The sequence below is a fragment of the Thalassophryne amazonica genome, chromosome 20 (genome assembly GCF_902500255.1).
Source record: "Thalassophryne amazonica chromosome 20, fThaAma1.1, whole genome shotgun sequence".
NCBI classification, from domain to species: domain Eukaryota; kingdom Metazoa; phylum Chordata; class Actinopteri; order Batrachoidiformes; family Batrachoididae; genus Thalassophryne; species Thalassophryne amazonica.
The window spans coordinates 28,218,083-28,239,582 of record NC_047122.1 but is presented as its reverse complement, the minus strand read 5'-3'; the positions used below and the strand labels follow the sequence as shown (position 1 = coordinate 28,239,582).

The following is a 21,500-nucleotide window of genomic DNA, read 5'->3' as shown; positions in this document are numbered from 1 at the left end:
AGTTACTTTATTAGTTACATTCAGCAGCTGCGGAAGTAACTGTATACAGTAACTGTAAAATGTAACTATTTAAAGTAACTAATAAAGTAACTTTTCAAAGTTACTGTGGCAACACTGATTACTAAAGGGTTGTACATTTAACAGCTTTTCTTTTTAATCTGGGACTAAAGTCTGAGGTGGTGAGCTCCTTGTAGAGGTTAAGCTACTTGATTTTGTGAGGTTTTGTGGCTCAGAGTGGAGATACAGCAGCCTTTTAACAGTAAAACTTTTCTGTAAAGCTCTTTCTAAAGTGAAGCAGTAAGAAAGAAATCCAACGATGATACTGCTATTTTTGTTTTGCTTTGTTTTTTTAACAAGAAAGGCTGCTGTCATTTGCTTCCAGATTGAGTAAAACTTTACACGTTCTGTTTAGCTCAGGCCGATTCTCATAGTCACAGTGAAGATAAAAAGGTGTGGAATGATTGTCTCACTTTTCTATTTTAGCAGTTGTCCTGCCTTAGGTTGATGTGTATATATTTATCTTTGTTCACTCTGTCTGTTGTCTCACGCTGCTTGGACTGATCAATATTTAATTTCTCTGAAACAATGAGAGGTGCAGGTCTTTGCTTGTTTGTGGTGCTTTCCCTTCCTCTTGAACTACATTTTGCTATTTAACTGTCTTTTTATTTCTCTCTTCCTTCTGTCTCAGTCTCTCTCTCGTATGTCTCACTGGTTGTGGTCGCCATGTCTCTGTTGGCGGTAGTTTGTTGAACCTGGGTCTGTGTCTCTCTAGAGCCTCTCTAAAGTAATGAACCGTCATTACACAGATGAAATGAGCCGGGCGCTGAGGTTACAACAGGGGTCACCTGGCATGCTGTAAACAGTCATTGTGCAACCTTTGACCCTTATGTTATCAGATTAGAGCATTTGGCTGTAGCTTTTAATGACTCCCAACTCCCAGATAGCAGGTGTTCACCATGTAAAATTAGATGTGTTGTAACTGGCTGTGGCTGGTGAGTCATGAGGCGTATGTGGTGTATGAGAATAATGAGAGAAGTGAGCTTCTCAAACAAGATCTTGACCAAAAGCTGCAAAGACAGTTTTTGGAATGCAGTTTATCAGTTGAGAGATGCTTTTCTTGGATCGTTTTTTTTTTTTTTTTAAAGTTAAATTTTTAATCATGATGGGTTTTAAAATGCTTATTGACACACTAGCAAAAGAAATCGCACATGTAGCCAGACTTAATCACCTTCATGCAATGAATCTTTGAGAGTGAACTGTCTCCACCACTAGGGGCCAGTGAAAAGGTATGATTTGTCCTTATGTTAACAGTTTATCGACCCAACAACCCTGGACAAATTACAGTTGTGCAGATAGTTTTTGGTGTGGGTGAACTGGGCAGCTGCCTGGGGTGGCATTTTGTTCATGACACATGGGGGCAGCACAAGCACTTAAAAAAAAATGTATCTGCGCTGCAAAGTGGTTTTCTATTATGTGTCATATCATTGTGTGGAGAATTGGCAAGTTGGCGCCCCCTGCAGCTTGTTGAGAAGGTGCACAGAAGCAGTGAGAAGGGGAGGGGCGCATGGGGGAAGAAGCATCCCTTATACAGAGAGTAGCGACATGACGAGGAAGAAAACAGTCATGTGACTCATGGCCCATAAGCTATCTGCTTGTATATCGAGTTTATTTATTTATTCACTGAAAATGCCGGTCATTTTGGTGCTCAGCAGCTCGTCTGAGACAGTCTCTTCACCCAAAGGGATCAAATGGATTAATGTGATTATTAACCATCAGATGATGAAGGTAAAACCTCTTAAATCATTGTAAAGTCAGTTTCAAGCAGAAACAAGGCGATATTCAGTGACTCTTTGAAATGATGGACACGCATTGAACACAACAGCTAGCAGCCTGTGTAGCTACAGCGCTCTGATCGCTTCCCCCATCTTTTATTATAAAATAATGCTGAATTTATGTGGAAATGATTGTTGTACAAAAGCTTCAGATATCTGTCACTGAGATAGATGATGACTGGAGTGCAGTTTTAAGCAGAAACAAGGTGATAATCGGTGATCCGCAGCTGATGACATGCATGCGCAGTGAAAGCAGGGCGGACCGTTCGGTCTGCGACAGTAGACATAACAAGGGGTTCAAAATAATGCAGATTCCCTTCAGATCCCAGCAGACGAAGAATTTGGGAAAATAAAGTCAGCCATGTGGGATGGAAGCGGTCTTCATCATTTTCACCTAAGTGTGTGTGTGTGTGCACTTGTACGGATCTGTTGCTTGTTGTGGTTAACTGGGAGGGAGCGCTCGGAGTAATTCAGTGTAGAGTTGTGTATTGAAAATAGTTGAAATGAAGGTTGATGTTGTTCAATCCTGCTCGCTAACATGCACACCCACGTTAATGACACACAGATGTGTGTTAAGTAAATATAAGCAGCTCTTTTTCTTTCTTTCTTTTTTTACTGAGCTCAAAGGGAGAGCAGGAGAAATGATTGTGTAATACCAGGAAGTTCCAATTTGTAGGTCGCAGAATAATAACAACCTTTGAGTGAGCAAATTGAAAATGAACCCATTGAGAATTGAGTCGTGTGCAGCTGAACGCTCACTTGGGGGGGGGGGGCTGTGGTTCCTGCTGAGGGAAAAAAGAGGAAAGAGAAACAGAACAACACTTATCTGGAGCTGAATGATACAAGCTCAGCAGCCCTGGAGACACCCGGACTCTCTCATGGCCTCGTCTTTCAACTGCAAGTGATACTGTGCGTTCACTTCAGCTTTTATGGAAAGTCTACTTTAAGTCACATTGAAATGCAAAATCTACACATTTTTAATGTTCAAGTGCCTGTGCTTGAATTGTTATCTAATCAGTAGAGCTGCAACACTTAATTGATTATTGAATTAATTGCCAGCTAGTCTTTTTTTAATGTCCAAATTCTCTCATTTCAGCTTCTTAAATGCAGATGTTTTCTGGTTTCTTTGAGAAACACTGACTGGTATTTTTCACTGTTTTCTGACATTTCATACAAAATAACTCATAGATTAAACCAGAAAATATAAATAGATTAATCAATAATGAAAATAATTGTTAGTTGCGACCTGATAAAATATGTTAGGAATTTATTTTCTGTCTTTTTGTGTCTCAGGAAGTGGGAAAGCTTTATGCAAGATTGTCTTCCTTTTTTTGGAATGTAGTGCCATTTATATGTTGGGATTTTTTTAAAATTGTAAATTAAATACTTTTCTGACAATATTACAATGCAAGGTTAACAGTTCTTGGTAGTAATTATGAGTTATTGGTAAATTAACCAAAGGGTAATCAACTAATCTGGAAATAATCAATAAAAAAAGTCATTAGAATAATCAAAAAAATAATTGATGCATTAATCAATTACAGAAAGAAACATTAGTAGCAGTCCTACTAATCAGTCAGTTGCCATGTGTTAAACTGTTACTTTATTCTAAGTTATAATTCACAAATTTCTACAAATTGTAAAATATTTTGGATGAAATTTAAAATCGCTGAAATGTCTGTGCTACCAAGTGTGTTGGTAGCATGGCTCAAGCAGAGGGTCGCCCCTTTGAGTCTCGTCTGCTTGAGGCTTCTTCCTCAAATCATCAGAGGGAATTTTTTCTTACCACTGTCGCCTGTGTGCTTGCTGTAGGGGTTGGTAAGGTTAGACCTTACTTGTGTGAAGCATCTTGAGGCAGCTTTGTTGTGATTTGGCGCGAAATAAATTAAATTAAAAATAAAATGAATTCATTACCTCCGCCAAGGAGGTTATGTTTTCAGTCGCGTTTATTTCTTAGTTTCTTTGTCTGTCTGTCAGCAGGATAACTCAGAAAGTTTTGAATGGATTTTGATGAAATTTTGTGGAGTGGTTGGAAATGACAAGAGGAACAAGTGATTAAATTTTAGTGGTGATCCGGATCACAATCCGGATCCCGATGCTAACGCGTTAGCATGTCTATGGCATTTTCAATGTTAAAAGTAGCATTAAGCAGTTGCAACTGTCATCATGTTCGGGTGCATTTGTTTTCAAATTGTAATATTTCTTAAATTTATTTTTGCTTAGGGTTAGCCCTCTGTCTGTCAGCAGGATAACTCAAAAAGTTTTGAACGGATTTTAATGAAAGTTTGTGGAGTGGTTGGAAATGACAAGAGGAACAAGTGATTAAATTTTAGTGGTGATCTGGATCACGATCCGGATCCTGAGGCTAACGCGTTAGCATGTCTATGGCATTTTCAATGTTAAAAGTTAGCATTAAGCAGTTTCAGCTGTCATCACGTTCGGGTGCATTTGTTTTTAAATTGTAATATTTCTTAAATTTATTTTTGTTTATATATTTATAAACTAATAATTATTATATACAATTTTAGAGAAAGAGACAAAAAGAAATAGATCACTGTGCCAAGGAGGGAATCTTTTTAGGGTCAGTGACCCTATGGCCTTGTTTAGAGAAGTGTTTCATAAATGTTAAAAAATTTATATATTTGCAGTTTAGTTGAATAATAAATTGAATTTTGTCTCTTATTTGCTTTTGTCTATAAGCACATGCGATATCAATATCAGTGCTCAGATGACAGTAGCTTCTGGGAAAGGTGCAAGTTGCAATAAACTATGATGCCAAGCGCTAAGGATACATGCTATCCAGTCACAGCAGATGAAACTTTTTTACTACTGAGCAAACATCATTGTTAGACTTTTTTAGGTTCAATGATTCCACGGCGTGTAGATGTTATGGCGTCAATGACCCCATGGCCTTGGTGGAGGTTTGCACTCTCTTAGTGCTTCTAGTTAATTAATTAAATTGAATTGAATGTCTCCTGTTGAGTCAGGTAACTGTTCATGTCTGTCACATCACTGGTTGCAGCTTGCACAGCGATGTCATTGGCCAGTGTGTCAAAGCGTTTGCTTGTGGCTGCACTGCGCTGTGGGGAGGTGATGGTCTAGTGGTTAAGGTGTTGGGCTTGAGACCAGAAGATCCTTGGTTCAAATCCCTGCCTGACTGGAACATCACTAAGGGCCCTTGGGCAGAGTCCTTAATCCCCTATTGCTCCTGGTGTGTAGTGAGCTACTTGTATGGCAGCACCCTGACATCGGGGTGAATGTGAGGCATAATTGTAAAGTGCTTTGAGCGTCTGATGCAGATGGAAAAGCGCTATATAAATGCAGTCCATTTACCATTTAATAATGTTTTGTTTTTCCTTCTTAAGTCCCTGTTCGAACAGTGTGCCGTTACATCATCAGATTTCCTGTTGCTCTGCAGTACTCTGCTTTCCACCTTTGAAAAGTTGTATCTGCAGTTTCAGTCCTTAATGCTCCATCCAGCTAAAAGCATAGCAGAACTGAAATGGTTAATTGTCATCTGCTCTTCCTTAGGTGGCGCTGGTGCGCTGGACGGAGAGCGTCGGCCTGACCCTGGTGACAGGACCTGACCTCCCTGCAGCTGAAGACTCCTTCCGGACAAATTCTCTCCTACTACATCCTGCAGATCTTCCCCTTCACCTCCGAGAGCAAACGCATGGGCATCATCGTCAGGGTGTGTCCTCTTCTCTGCGAAACCTCCTTTATTGTGTGTTCTTTTCTTGTGTTTGTCTTTTTATTACAAACCTTTAATTGTTTCTCATAATTTGATTTTGCAGGAGGAATTGACAGGGAGACATCACCTTCTACATGAAGGGAGCTATGTTGCTATGGCGACATTGTCCAGTATAACGACTGGTTGGAGAAGAGGTGGAAGACTCTGGAGAGTAACAACTTAAAAAGTCACACATGTCTTTTGGCTTCTCTGCTGTTATAAAAATATATGGAAGCGCTGTCAGTAAAACAAATAATAGTCCTGCCCGGTCAACTCATGCCGCAGGCCCTCGTTAAGTCAAATATCCTCTCTTAATTAGGGCATTCATCTTGAGATCAATGGGCGTATCTCAACCTGTTTGATGGTTGATAGTCTTGTGTGCATATCTTCATAATTATATTGGCATTATTGAGCCATTTACCACCAGGGGCAGCTTTTGATTTAATTAGTGACCTAGATAAAGTTGAAGTAATTACAGTATGTCATATTCCTGAGTACTGGTGCTAATGATTCCTGTTGCTATAATATCCTGCTGTCAGATCAGCCACGTGGCAGTTTACTCTGCCTGTCAATACCAATCAACCAGATAGATTTGCCCCATTGGTCCTTTCATATCAAAAATAAGCTGCAGTCCATCCCTTCATTTTAATGTCCTCTGAATGCTACCAGAGGTTATGTTATTCCTCTATTGATTGCTTTTGGGTGTTGAGGCAATATGTCACTATTGACGGTCTGTGTGACAGCAGCAGATGCTCTGTCGGAGCAGGACGACTGGTCCTGTATATGATATCAGATTTACTTTATAATCATTGTAGTCATTGATGATTTCTATGAAAATAGTTTAAATTGTCTTGCTTCACTAACATTTTTATTTATTCATTTTTAAAGTTTCCCTACATTACAGCATTGTGTTTGTCCTTTCAGTGTGGGAACATGGCGAGAGAGGGCCTGAGGACACTTGTAGTGGCCAAAAAGTCCCTGTCGGAGGAGCAGTATCAGGACTTTGAGGTGTGATGGAACTATGGCCATACTAGGGCAGAACACAATATACATGACATTAGTGACAACCACTTATATTGGTCTACTAATTTTAAGAAGTTGTCTGCTTCAGAAATAATGTGCTATTTACATTGATGGATTTTGGCATGCTGAATTCAGATATGACATTAAAAATGACTGGCTGGCTACTGTTTCTAAGATATTTAAGTTTTTACATTTTAAGTCAACATAATTATATTGTGTTGATAGTAGACTTTTCATGATAAATCATACACATAGGTCTTTTCATGTTCCTCTGACTGTTCATATAATATTTCATCTGTTTTTTTTTTTTGTAACACTTTAAAAATAATCAAAGGTAACCCTGAGTAACTTAGTAATAACATATCTTAAAACTAGAGCCAATCATCCATTTCAAACATCATTTTCATTCTCAGTGGCCCAAAATTAGTAAAGTAAGACTACATTCATTTCAGAAGCATTTTGACTGTAGACCAGTATTATCTGCTGCGTGATAAATTCCAATAATTATTGTTTCTGATTAAATAACTCTTTATTATCTTTGTAATAACATAAAACTCCCATGTCTTGATACATAAATCAGTGAATATATCGAAGGATTATTAACAGAGCACGAGGGCTGTACAGGAAAATGTCAGACCGAGGTGTTGACAAAAAACACAGAGGTCTGATATTTTCTCCTACAGACCGAGCTAGCGAGGTTAGTAATTTGTTTATTATATGGCTGTTCGGAGCTGTGTTTTCATCTTCTTGGTCTTCATTTTGTTCACTTCAAGCTCGTTTGCTGTTAATTCCTCAAATTCAGACTCATCAGTCCAATAAAATTTGCGCGGAGAATGGTCCTCTTCGTTACTCATAATTTCTTAATTTGTTCATAATTTGTTTTTTGTTTCGTTTCATTTCACTCTGTGAAAATTGTAAACTAAGTTGCAAATCTGATACGCTATCCGGATTGATTGTCATGGTAACGGTCTGATATGGGAAAATATCAGACTGGAAATCAACCAGTCAGAACGCGCGTACTGTCATAGCCATATAATAAAGACAAATATTTCATGAACAGGCAAAATCAGGAACACAAGCAGAGAATCTTGATTCTTTTACAACCCCAATTCCAATGAAGTTGGGACGTTGTTTAAAATGTAAATCAAAACAGAATACAACGATTTGAAAATCCTCTTCAGCCTATATTCAATTGAATACACCACAAAGACAAGATATTTAATGTTCAAACTGATAAACTTTATTGTTTTTGTGTAAATATTTGCTCATTTTGAAATGGATTCCTGCAACGCGTTTCAAAAAAGCTGTACAGTGGTATGTTATCACTGTGTTACATCACCTTTCCTTCTAACAACACTCAATAAGCATTTGGAACTGAGGACACTAATTGGATTGAAGCTTTGTAGGTGGAATTCTTTTCCCATTCTTGCTTGATGTGCGACTTCAGTTGTTAAAACAGTCTGTGGTCTCCGTTGTCGTATTTTTGCGCTTCATAATGCGACCACACATTTTCAATGGGCGACGGGTCTGGACTGCAGGCAGGCCAGTCTAGTACCCGCACTCTCTTACTGCGAAGCCACGCTGTTGTAATGCTGAACGCTGTAATGTAATGCTTGTAACGCTTGCTGAAATAAGCAGGGACGTCCCTGAAAAAGACGTCGTTTGGATGGCAGCATGTAGTGCTCTAAAACCTGGATGTACCTTTCAGCATTGATGGTGCCATCACAGATGTGTAAGTTGTCCATGTCATGGGCATTAACACACCCCATACCATCACAGATGCTGGCTTTTGAACTTTGCGCTGGTACAATCTGATGTTTTTTTTTCCTTTTTGTCCGGAGGACACAACGTCCATGATTTCCAAAAACAATTTGAATTGTGGACTCATCAGACCACAGCACACCTTTTCTACTTTGCGTCGTCCATTTCAAATGAGCTCGGGCCCAGAGAAGGTGGTGGCATTTCTGGATGTTGTTGATGTCTGGCTTCGCTTGGCATGGTAGAGTTTTAACTTGCACTTGTAGATGTAGTGACGAACTGTGTTAACTGACAATGGTTTTTCTGAAGTGTTCCTGAGCCCACGCGGTAAGATCCTTTACACAATGATGTCGCTTTTTAATGCAGTGTCGCCTGAGGGATCGAAGGTCACGGGCATTCAGTGTTGGTTTTCGGCCTTGCCGCTTACGTGTAGAAAGTTCTCCAGATTCTCTGAATCTTCTGATTATATTATGGACTGTAGATGATGGAATCCCTAAATTCCTTGCAATTAAATGTTGAGAAACATTGTTCTTGAACTGTTGGACTATTTTTTCACGCAGTTGTTCACAAAGTGGTGATCCTCACCCTATCTTTGCTGTGAATGGCTGAGCCTTTGGGGATGCTCTTTTATACCCAATCATGACACTCACCTGTTCCAATTAGGTGTTCTTTGATTATTCATCAACTTTCCCAGTCTTTTGTCATTAAATTAAATTAAATTTGACTCCCTCTCTTCCTTCATTTAAAAAAAAAAAAAAAATTCCTTCTCCGTCATTGTTCAGAGCCGCTACAACCAGGCGAAGCTGAGTATCCATGACCGGGTCCTGAAGGTGGCAGCTGTGGTGGAGAGCTTGGAGAGAGAGATGGAGCTTCTGTGTCTGACCGGTGTAGAAGATCAACTCCAAGCAGATGTCAGACCCACGCTGGAGCTGCTCAGGAATGCCGGCATCAAGGTCAGGATGAAAACTAAAGCCTGTGTAATACTGGCTGGATATCCAAATCACAGAAGGAAATAATCAGAATGCTGAAGTCTTAAATGTTGGGACATTTGGCATTTCGTCATTGTGCATTATTTGTTCACTCATGTTATCAAAAGATATTTTTCCCAATAAAATGAGGCTGAAACTGGTGGTTATGGAAAATTATGAAGAATGTTTATAAACCTGAAGAAATGATCGTCAGTTGATGCAACCAGTATGAAAAATGTTCATCATGTACACCTAATGTTTATTTCTAAAAACGTGCTCTGCTTTGTTTTGGGTTAAGTTTATTTGAAATTTTGGTACCAAATTCGTGGTATATATTGATTTAAAAAATAAATTCAGCATACTTAGAAAATAACTTTCAAATGTACACAGTTTCAATTATTATATTGAATGAAAGCGCTGATATCTGACTTATTCTGTTTCCACAAATCACAAAATGGTAAAGCTGATTCCTGGTTGTCTTATTACTGGAACTGATTTGACGATGAGTAATGAGAGTAAGCCTTTGTTGTGTTGTGCTTAGATCTGGATGTTGACCGGAGACAAGCTTGAGACGGCAACCTGCATTGCCAAAAGCTCCCATTTGGTTTCCAGGAACCAGGACATTCACGTCTTCAAACCAGTAAACGGTTTCACTTGTCCCTGTAACCACAATGGTCCTTTCTAACACGGTGTTTTGAAAAAAAAACAAAACTGCTTTTTGTTTATTGTGTTGTCTCTCTTGAGCAGGTCTCAAATCGAGGAGAGGCCCATCTGGAGCTCAACGCCTTCAGAAGGAAGCACGACTGTGCTCTGGTCATCTCCGGAGACTCCTTAGAGGTACATCAACACAACATGTCACAGCAGATGCACAACTAAACACGCAATTCCAGCAACTTTCCTCTCGACAGGAATATTTAAAAGGAGTTTTTGCAAAATGTTGGTTGAAGCAGATGAGGTGTTTCTTCTTTGTGGTATTGAAGGTATGTTTGCGGTACTACGAGCATGAGTTTGTGGAGTTAGCCTGTCAGTGTCCGGCTGTGGTGTGCTGTCGCTGTTCACCGACGCAGAAAGCCCAGATCGTCAGGCTGCTCCAGCAGCACACGGCAAACAGAACCTGCGCCATAGGTGAGCCATGAGCGGTGGCGGTAATGTTCACATGCAAGGTTTTGAACGCCGGCCTGCTGAGTTAGCACAAACGTTTTCCTGCTAACAGTCGAGAAATGTTAGATGACGTGAAAAACCATCCAGTAAACAAATTAGTTAAATGTGTACAACTTAAACATGAGTTTGCAGATATTTCTTCTTTGAGCCACTAGAGGGCACTCAGCAAGATTTAAGAGAATCACCACCACATGCTACATATAGACTCTTAAATAGAGTGTGTTTATCGGTATTATTGTTCTTGTGCGCCACCAGGCGATGGAGGAAATGATGTCAGCATGATCCAGGCTGCAGACTGTGGCATCGGAATAGAGGGAAAGGTAAAGACTTCTAGAATATTGCAACATCAAGTACTGTTTTTGGAAAAATAAATACTGTCTCTGTGGGTGAGCAGTACTTTGGCTCAGTGCTTAGCACTCTTACCTCACAGCAAGAAGGTCTGGGGTTCAATTCCACCCGTACCCACATTGCTATGCATTTCAGCAGCAGCATTACATGGTTATAATTTTTTATTTTCCCCAACTCAGGAAGGGAAACAGGCGTCGCTGGCTGCAGATTTCTCCATCACCCAGTTTAAGCACATCGGTCGCCTGCTGATGGTTCACGGCAGGAACAGCTACAAGCGCTCTGCATCACTGGGTCAGTTTGTCATGCACAGAGGGATGATCATCTCCGCTATGCAGGTACTGACATCACAAACACTCTGACAAAACGACTTAAAACAGAGCTTGTTTTGATAAATTGAAGCTAAAATCGGCTGTTTTGCTATTGTTTTCTGTCCTCAGGCCGTCTTCTCGTCTGTATTCTACTTTGCCTCCGTGCCCTTGTACCAGGGTTTTCTCATGGTTGGGTTCGTAGCTTCTCTAAAAATTTTATAAACCCAATGAGTGTGACTAATAATGAGGTAGAATTGTGGCGTTTGCTCCCACAGCGTAGATGTTGTCTGTGCACAAAATCTGCTGCATGTTGTCCTCAGTTCGAATCCTGAATTCTCCTGACAGCGGATGTTTTTAAGCTCTCAATATCTTAACAGCAACACAAAATGATGCTGTTTCTTTCCGCATGTGTGGAAAGATTCTCTGATTCTGCTCATTTCTTTATCTCTACTGGTCTGTGCAGCTATGCCACAGTCTACACCATGTTTCCAGTCTTCTCACTTGTTCTGGACCAGGATGTGAAGCCAGAAATGGCTCTCCTTTACCCAGAGCTTTACAAAGACCTAACCAAGGTAAAATGCTTTTTCCCCCCCAAGTATGCTCAAAATGAAAACAAATTCCCATTTTCCCCCCTTCTTTTATTAAGGGTTTAATTTAATTAATTCTCTTTTTCTCTTTTAGGGGCGTTCATTATCTTTCAAGACTTTCCTCATTTGGGTTTTGATCAGTGTGTATCAAGGTGATTTTTGCAGACACTTGCACTCTTTCAGATTCCATGTATTTGAGGAAACACAAATGTTGGGGGTGACTGAAGTGACCTGGTGTGTTTTTTATGAGCTTTTTGTTTAACGTATGAAGTTGTTTCATTTGAGGGAATGTTGATAGATGTCGTTTTAGCCGTGAAATGGTTCGCTCTTATTTCATCATGCACACTATGCTGTGACGTGCACCACATCACTAAACTGTTGGACACACCTGGGGCCTCATTTATAAAACTCTACAGAATCTGAGTATGCACAAAAGAAGAAAAGTGCACGTGGATCCTTCTGGTCAACGTTATAAGGCCACATGGACACATTTCTAAATTTCATTCATTGTAACATTTTCTGCTCATGCAAGAGCATGTTGTCCACTCCCATATTTAGCCATGAAATCTTCATTCAAATATTCATTTGCATATACAGCCTGTTTGTGTTTGTTGCTGACTGATCCATTCTGTGGAGTAGAGAACATCAGGTAATTAAAAAAAAAAAACTAACAAAAAGGCACAATAGAAGTGCAAATGCAGCAAATGTGAAATTGAGATGGTCATCAGAGGTGTGGAGAAAAATAAACTGTTATTTGGTGACCAACTGGAGCACCGTGCATAATGTTGATAGCACCCGCAAACAATAACATAAATGATTATTAATAAGTGGCTTGAATAAAATTTACCACACACACAGTTATATAGTATGCAGTTAATGGTAAATTGTACAACTTTGTGTGTGTGTCAGAGAGAGAAAATAGAACTAATATTTTAATAAGAAACCTAAGATTCTTTGTTTCATATTAAATTGCGTCTTGTCTTATGTCTTTTCCACGTAACAATATCAGACTTTGCTCAGAAACCCATGTTCGGGCCATTTGAGGTACTCACATTTTCACTGTGTGTTCTGCCTTTATAAATTCTAGTTCATGAGAAGGGAAAAGGTGCATGTTTTGTTTTTGTGTACACGTGGTTTATAAATGAGGCCCATGATGTTTGTGGTTGAGAGCTGCCATGATCAAAAAAGAAGAAATTTGGCTTGAATGATTCCATCTCCGCCTGAAGTGTTCCTGGAACCATCAGTTGTTCTTGACCTCCAGTTTCTTCCACCCTCCTCACAGCTTTGTCAAAACAAATTACCCACCTTTTTAAAACAGATATTTTTGGTCTATTTGTGGTCAAATATTTCAGAACAGTGTAACAGTGCCTTTTAAAAAAACTGCCGTATTCCCTTTCATCGCTCCTACTGTCCTTGATCCCAGGGTCTACTGGTCCCTTCAAACTCTGCGGCTCGTTCTCAGTAGCTTAGGTTTCTGGCCACCACCCACTTTTACATGCAGGCTTTTGTGTGTCCAGTAATCGATATTTCTGTAATCACTAAGCCATGCAGTGCGTGAGAAAGATCTGTGTTCCTGCTCAAGCGTGACTTCCTGACAGCTCCAGGTTTTTAATTAAAGACCAGAACCGAGTCTATGGGGGGAAATATGGAGACCGTTTGAGGAGACAACGGCGGAATAAAAAAAACGTCAGGCACCGACCGACTGACTGCTGCTTAATTTATTACAGCGTCTGACTCGCTGGAATGTTCTGTGTATGAAAAGGTAATTATGTGATCAGTTTTACGCTATTAAGCTCAATTTGTGTCGTGTTATGATGAAACGAGCAGCTATCGGAGTACCGCAGGCGCCTAAAGATGAGCGTCTGACATACTGGAAGATAATTTCCATCTTTTACCCTCATTAATGTTCTTATCTCCAGACGGCGGTAAACCTGCTGTGACGAACAAACCCGTATCTGAAAGACTAAACCCACAGCGGTGATGAGGTTTAAACCCTTTAAAAGCTTTCCAGTGGGTTTTGTTCAGTGACCTTTTGTATTTTTTGAGGTCATCAGTTGTGTTGCCGATAAAATCGACACCTTAGATTGTTCAGCCTGGTTAAAAGAAATATTAAGGATCATTTACTGCAGATAGAAGTTTGTTGGAGATGTTGTGCAACTGTTTAAAAAAATGCTATGCTATTCCAGTTTTTAATTGATGACCCAGGTATCGTTAGAACCCCAATTGAAGGGGATGGGAGTTTACTAATACCAAGGAACTCTATACACTCAAAAAACTGACTCATTGGATGAACTCAGTTCAGTTATGAGCAGGATTTCCATCTAATAAATATATGTAGTCCCAACTAAATTAAATTATCTTGCATGGATGTGCGTTATTTGATTTGGGGCTACGTATATTTATTAAATTGAAATCCTGCTCACAATTGAATTGAGTTTATCCAGTGAGTCATTTTTGGGGTGTATTTGATCCATACTGTCTGAATTATGTTTATGACCTTGAATTTGACCTTTCAAGGCCACCTGAGGACATCAGTGGCATCAGACCTAATAATAGTGTTTCTTAATAACCATGGACATACCTGGAACCAGTTCCTTGAAATGGCCATTTTAAATATCCCATGTATAGAGGGTATACATGTGACGTGACGTAGTCGAACCCGGAAACCAGCAGTATTCGAGTATGCTGGATGGTAAACAAAGCGACAGCAGCTGTGTTCGCTTGTCCATAAATTGTGTTGTCAGCTCTCACAAGATGGACAATGGGACAGTCACTCTTTGTGAGAACAGGAATCAAACTGTTTTAAACTCAAACAGAAGAAAAACATCATGAATCAAACAGTTATAGACTGTTTTCAGCTTGTTGGGGCTCCATGAGGCTGCTTAAAATAATGATCGTTAAAGCCAAAATAACATTTTGTCATGAACATCAGTAAACGCAAAAACTCCTGCATTTGTGACAAAACAATGACAATAATTAAAGCAGGTTACTTTGGTATGAAACGTATTAAACATGTATTTTACCTGCACATCTCGCCATGCGGGTGGAACAACATAATCTAACCCGTGTGCTGTGGATGCACGCGATTTTCATTGCTGCCATTCAACAAAACAAGACGTGCACTAAGCAACTCGCCTTTGCTGTGATGATCTGAGATACGTCTTATGATGATCTTGTTCACGACCCCGCAACAAAGTATTTGTACGCCTGAGGACATAGTTGTAGTTATCTGTGTACTGAATATCAGAGAGAGATTCACATGCCAGCAGGTCTGAAAATATTTATAAAAAATGGCTCCTGTAGGCCAGTGCACACAATGTCTATCATATCCCTATCCTTCGCTGACTTTGCCACATAAAAGGATTTTGCTTTTGGGTTGCGGAATTTTGGACCATTTGGCAGGCTGTAGTCAAATGATCTCTTTGAGGAATTTCTCATCCAGCTTGAAGGTATAACATCTGAGGGCGTGGTTTGATGATCATCAGTGCACAAACCTCTATTTGCCCTTATGACCATCCATTAGAAGCTGTCAAGGCCATCTTGAAAAAAAAATTTGAAGGGACTTTTCTCCCCTCCCACCACACACACACACACACACACACACACACACACACACACACACACACACACACAGCTGTGCCACAAGGAGAGGTGCCTTGCATATCTATATATTAAAAGTGCATGTGTGTGTGTAACTTTGATCATTTAACCACTCTTGAAAAATGTCAGCTACCTATTTTATAAACGCAACCTAATCTAGAACCCGTGAATCCTCATGGACAATGCGCTCGTTTTAATTTAATTTTATGGATTTTTGTTGTTGGGGTTTTTTCCACACTATTTTCATTTTAAACTTCATCATTAAATTAAATTAAATTTGTCTTACTGAATTTACAGACAACACTCCATCCATTTTCTATACCTACTTACTCCAGTTAAGGGTCACGGGAGGCGGGGGGTTGCAGCCTGGGTACACCCTGAACAGGATGCCAGCATATTGCAGGACAACATATAGACAAACACACACACCTATGGTCAATTTAAAGTCTCCAATTCACCAAACCTGTATGTCTTTACATGTGAGAGGAAACCGCAACACACGCAAACACAGGGAGAACATGCAAACTCAGACAATACTCGAGTAATGCTTTTTAAATTAGGCTTGTGTAATCTGCCACTAGGAGAGGTGTAGTGCAAATTTTCAATTAATTAAAATTTTATTATGTTGTTGGGTTTTTTGTTTTTTTGTTGTTTTTTTTATAGCATCTTGACTTTAGGAATGTTCTGGCTCAGATTTGACTGAGTGAATTTACAAAATTACATCCAAGTGATACTTTTCAGAGACAGCTCAAATAATCTATGCCACTAGGGGGAGCTGCAGTGCACCCTTAAGCAACAGGTGATATGATAAACTTTGATGGAGACAGATATCAAATGAAGATCTAAAAAAAAAATGGCTGACATTCTGTATTGGATTGACTGTATTGAAGACTATTTGTCCAAAGTGGTCGCCTTCTCAGGTCGATGTATTGAATTTTGTGGATGCTGTGAATGTTACATGTCGAGTGCATAAATTAAGGCATTGAGTTGCTAATTTTGGCGAGTCAGTGGTTTTAGTTGGTACCACTTACATTTCTGCTTAATTCGATTTTGTCTGCTTTGGGGCCACCAGGCGGTATCCTCATGTATGGTGCACTGGTGCTGTTTGAGTCGGAGTTCGTGCACGTGGTGGCCATATCCTTCACGGCTCTCATCCTGACCGAGCTGCTGATGGTGGCACTGACCATCCGAACCTGGCACTGGCTCATGGTTGTGGCTGAGTTCTTCAGTCTGGGCTGTTACCTGGCTTCGCTCGCCTTCCTCAATGAGTACTTTGGTAAGTAACCCCCCCCCCCCCCAAGAATTTTCATGTTGGTAGAATTTTCTGTGTGGTGTACTTACTGTAACTTTAGTAAGTAATGCTTATTAATTGCCATTCTTATATTATTGGAACAGTTAAATGTTTGTGTTAGTTCAACCTTCAGCTCTGCTTTTCCTGCGATGATACTTTTGTAGTTATTCCTTAATAATAATAATAATAATAATAATAATGGTCTTAGTGGTTAGCACTACTGCCTCACAGTGAGAGTTTCCCAGGTTAGCCCGACAACCGGCACTGAATTGGGTCAGATACTGGCCTCTCTCTCCTAGCCTGTGATTGGTTGGTGGCCGAGACGCTGACGTCAGCCTAACTTTGATGGGGCGTGAGAGCTGCTCTCCTGTTGGTTGTTTAGGAGTGGGAAATCTTACTCCTACATGGAGGCCAGTATCCAGCCCAATTCATTGCCGGGCTGGTTGTCGGGCTGTTCCCAGGTTTGCTTCTTCCCTTCGGTGCTCCGGCTTCCTCCCACATCCAAACACCTGCAGGTTTGGTGAACTGGTGACTCTAAATTGACCGTGTGCGTATGTGTGCGTGCCCTATGATGGACTGGCGTCCTGTCCAGGGGGGAACTCCATGTATCTCCAAATGCCTGCTATTGCAGTTTGACAAGTTGCCACTAGATGTCACTGAAACCACCTTAAACATTGCTAAATGTCCTTTAAATGGACAAATTTAGACAGTAAATTATGTGGGGAAAATGGTTTAAAAATGCCAGTCACAGTTTTCTGGAGCCCAAGGTGAGTTCTTATAATTATTTAATACTAATTTTATTTATAGCACATTCAGGTTAACAATTACAAAGTGATATACAATTAAAGACATAAAAGTTATAAAGGAATTCTAAAACTTCAAGAACTATCAAAACAAATCATACGTACAAACAGCAAATTAATTTACTGTAAATTTCTTCTTTTGTCCGACCGACAGTTGGAGTCCAGGTTTAGGTTTGATCTGTCCAACTAACACTAATTTTTATGTTTAATTTGTCCAATTCATCATTGGCTCCATAAACAGAGGGAATGTGTCTAAAAATGGTTGTAATTCCTAAATGATTGTGAGGTTTTTGTTAAAGCCCACGAATTAAAGCTGAAAATCTAAACTACAAAACCTCTTTGTTTCATGGCGTTTCAGCTCCACTATAGCGGTGCACAAAATTTTACACACACACACCTACCTGTCCAAATACTTAAGGGCCTGACTGTAAGACTGATCAGGTTCAGCCGTCCGTCCATGTAGAAGGATCGTTGAAATGCCGCGTTCACACCGGACGCCACGCGACAGCACAAATTTGCGTACCTCGCCTGACGATGGACGCGCCACCATCGCCTGGTGTGTCGCTCTGCTTTCGCTGCGAAAATTCACCCCAATGCGTCATCATATAGGAGGATCTTCCATTCCTCTCGCCATCAAGTCAACCTGGGGGACCTTGATCACACGGAGCGAGTTGCTGTGCTCTATTTGTTGTGAAAAGCTGACAAACGTTGCCAGATTCGCCGTCCCTGGGTTCACAACATTCTCATGAGACGTTCCCAATTCGGGGAGTTTCATTATTTGCTGCAGGAGCTGCGTCTGGATGACGGCCGCTTTCCGCCTCTCCAGGACCCAGTTTGAGGACCTCCTGTCCCGTTCGCGCGCACACATGTGAACAATTTAAAAAAAAAAATTGGCTGACATCTCCACAACACTACATATCCAGTCCCTGATTGTTCATCGCGGCGCAATGAGACGAAAAAGTTCAGATGTTTCAACTTGGGGAAGAGGGCGACACGATGCAACGCGATATCACGCCACAAATGCGCCAGTCGCTCAAAATGGCTTTATTCACGTCCATCGCGTGGCACTGCGTGGCTTGAACTTTTGTTGCGCCACAACGCATCCTTCCGTAGGGATTACATGGCAATCTGTTGCCGCCGTCGCTCGCGTGCGTCTGGTGAGAATGCGGCAAAAGACGTCACATTGAGCGTTAGTGCTGCTGGATTGCGGCCTGTTGGTGGTGCTCCGACCTTGATCTTCTGTCTGTCTTGTGTTTCTGTCTCTCCTCTTCCACACCGGCTGGTCTGTGCTGCTGTCTGTTGCTAACAGGTGTGGGCAGAGTGTCCTTTGGAGCTTTTCTTGGTAGGTCTTCAGCCTGTAAACTCTTTTCTTGTGCTGATATTTGTGCCGACTTCCATGGTGCGTTTTTTTTAAGGTGCATCTGTAATTATTTTTGTTGTTTGCATCTCTCTATCATTCCACCTTGAAGTTCTCACTTTTGTACTGTAAGACCCAAAATACCAGATTACGACACCAAGACCTGTTCCAGAGTTAAACGTCTGACCTTTGTCATTTTTTTTTTTTCTTTCTAAGTGTGTTTTGGCTTTATGTTAATACCCACAATCCTGTGCAAAGACAGGACGTGTGACTGACATGTTCTCTCCTCTTCCTGGTTTGTCAGACTTGTCGTTCATCACCACGTGGCCGTTCCTGTGGAAGGTGTGCGCCATCACCTTAGTCAGCTGTCTTCCTCTCTACATCATCAAATACCTGAAGCGCAAGTTTTCTCCGCCCAGTTACTCCAAACTGTCCTCATGAGCCCAACACACTTCGTGCATCTCTAAGCTTTCGTGTTTTGCACTTTTGATGGGTTGCTGACCCGCAGAGGTCAGAAGTCAAGGGACCACTGGAACAATCCAATTGACAGAGCGCTGATTTTTTTTCTTTTTTTTTTTTATGGGCACATTTGTGGGACTTTGGATTACTTGAAAACTGTGGAAGGACACAAACGTGCACTGAGACAGCCTGAAACACTTGACTTCTTGTTTTTGTGAAAGTTCATCAATCTGCCTTCTTCGGTTTGGAATCATTTCCAACAAATCAGCTTCACGTGGCGTTTTATAAACTTAGTGATAGATTTTTATATGTGGAGTATTAAATATCTATATTTTTAATTATTGGTGTTAATTAAAGTTGCTTTTCTGCATCTTTGGAAGGTGTTGATTTTGCTGTAAAGGAGAAAAAAGGTGTTTTCCTTTGTAAATAAATTGTTTACATACGTTATTGAGTTTAACCACCTGCTTTTAAGATTGTTTACGCATTAACCAAAAATATCAACATTTATAGTAACATAAAGTGGTGGGAGGGGTTTGAATCATTCTGTGTCAATTTATTCCTCGCAGCCAGCTCGTCACGGTATCATTGATCGCTGTTATTGTCAGCAGAGTCGCCTTTGATCCTTTGGAAGTTTTTCATTTCTGATCTTTATCCAAAAGGCGTTTCTGCTTTCAGGATACGTCGGCTTGATTTGTGCCTCATTCGCATCGTGAAGCTGCCTCTCTCAGTGCTTCTGTTCGTCACATAGGAAATAAAAGCATGATGTATTTTTAAAAACTACAACAAAACCACTTTTTTTTCTGATTGTTCAAACCACTTGAAAAGTTGCAGAAAACATTTGAAGTATTTTTGGCGTGACTTTGACCAGCAGGTGACTACGATTCCACTTTGTGTTCATCTCCAAAGACCCAAGCTTTGTTTGTTTGTTTATTTGTATGCATGACGTCCTTGTATGTGGCTGCAGGGTCCCAGAGGGTTTTGGAAGAATGAGTTTTATCATTCGTGCTGTTTGCTCAAAGTTTGTTCATCTCAGTCATAAAAACAGAAGAAATACAAGCTTTGAGGTGAAATTTGGCGTAGCTTAAATGTTCATTCATTTGGATTGAAATGTTTGATTTTTGTTTTGTTTTTTTACTCAGTTTGACCGATCAATATGTACACTTATGTATACATGTATTTAATTTGTTTTGTTGTTGTGCAATTGTTTCTTAAAATGTAGCGACACTTTTAAAATGACAGTGGATATAGTTTATTGTGGAGGAGTTCTTCAGCACTGTATATTGATCATATTTTATAAAATAAATTCATTTACAAATACAAGTTTTTCTGGAACATTTTAAAAGACATCAGTTTTAGTTTATTTTTTCAGTTATAACCATTCGGAATTTGGTTAATTCGTCTGTTCCAGTCCTCCTCACTCAGGTAAAGGAGGAGTAACAGGAAGACAGAGGACGGGAAGGAGAGGAGCAGTTGTAGCCAGTGAGACAGTATTTCTGGTATTTATATTTGTATTTTCATTTTTCAAATTATGTCTTACTGCTACTTCTGATACTCTGTGTGCTGCTATCCAATGCTGGTGGAACCTCAATTTCCCTGAGGGAGTCTTCCCAGGGGATTAATAAATTTCTCTCTAATCTGTTCCTAGGCTCGACAGATTAAATTGTATGAGTCCATCCTCTCCAGTTTGTTGACATAATTTGAAAATGATAACTATTGTCATCTTATGTGTCTCTACATTCAAAATGCATGTAACAAGGAAACACTGTTTATAATCTGGTGAACTTTGCAGCAGTAGATCAATGCAAAAACTGACTTTGTTTTACTTATGTAATGTATTGATGAGGGTATGGCTGTCAGTGAGAAATTGTAATTTCCTGATTGTTACACAGTGGTTTCTGTTTAAAGCTCCAGTAACACAGTTGTACATTCACAAAAAGGATTTTGTATAACTTCAGCCACGACCGTAAATGAAAGCGAGGGAGGTGGTCCAGTGAGGTGCACAGTGAATGGGCCCCGTGAGAGAAACTGAGACTTCCTACAAAAAAAAAGAGTAAATTGTAGAAATAAACTTATTTTCTGATTGTTTAACAGCAATAAAACTCTGATAATACAAACACTAGTCCACACAACCCAGCTGAAAGAATTTCCGAGCCTCTGTCTGGTGCCTGTCGAGGCCACTGTAGATTAAAACTCAGTGTGTCAGGTTTTTCACGACAGTATTTTCACTGTGTGGGGATGACGTGATGAAGTATTGCTGTGTACGATTAAAGCCTTG

At 40.2% G+C, this 21,500-nt stretch overlaps 1 protein-coding gene across 1 annotated transcript in view; it reads left to right on the top strand.

Annotated features, from left to right (window-relative positions):
- Nucleotides 1-19,994, top strand: part of atp9b (ATPase phospholipid transporting 9B) — an 83,531-nt gene extending 63,537 nt beyond the window's left edge. The window contains 17 exon segments of the mRNA XM_034160251.1: nucleotides 5,364-5,407; nucleotides 5,409-5,525; nucleotides 5,630-5,668; nucleotides 5,670-5,715; nucleotides 6,484-6,570; nucleotides 9,126-9,296; nucleotides 9,853-9,951; nucleotides 10,059-10,148; nucleotides 10,292-10,436; nucleotides 10,728-10,792; nucleotides 11,000-11,155; nucleotides 11,258-11,322; nucleotides 11,592-11,700; nucleotides 11,810-11,867; nucleotides 16,388-16,591; nucleotides 18,719-18,751; nucleotides 19,071-19,994. Coding sequence (XP_034016142.1) covers nucleotides 5,364-5,407; nucleotides 5,409-5,525; nucleotides 5,630-5,668; nucleotides 5,670-5,715; nucleotides 6,484-6,570; nucleotides 9,126-9,296; nucleotides 9,853-9,951; nucleotides 10,059-10,148; nucleotides 10,292-10,436; nucleotides 10,728-10,792; nucleotides 11,000-11,155; nucleotides 11,258-11,322; nucleotides 11,592-11,700; nucleotides 11,810-11,867; nucleotides 16,388-16,591; nucleotides 18,719-18,751; nucleotides 19,071-19,207 — 1,665 coding nt within the window. The 3' untranslated portion in view covers nucleotides 19,208-19,994.
- Nucleotides 19,995-21,500: the final 1,506 nt, after the last annotated feature.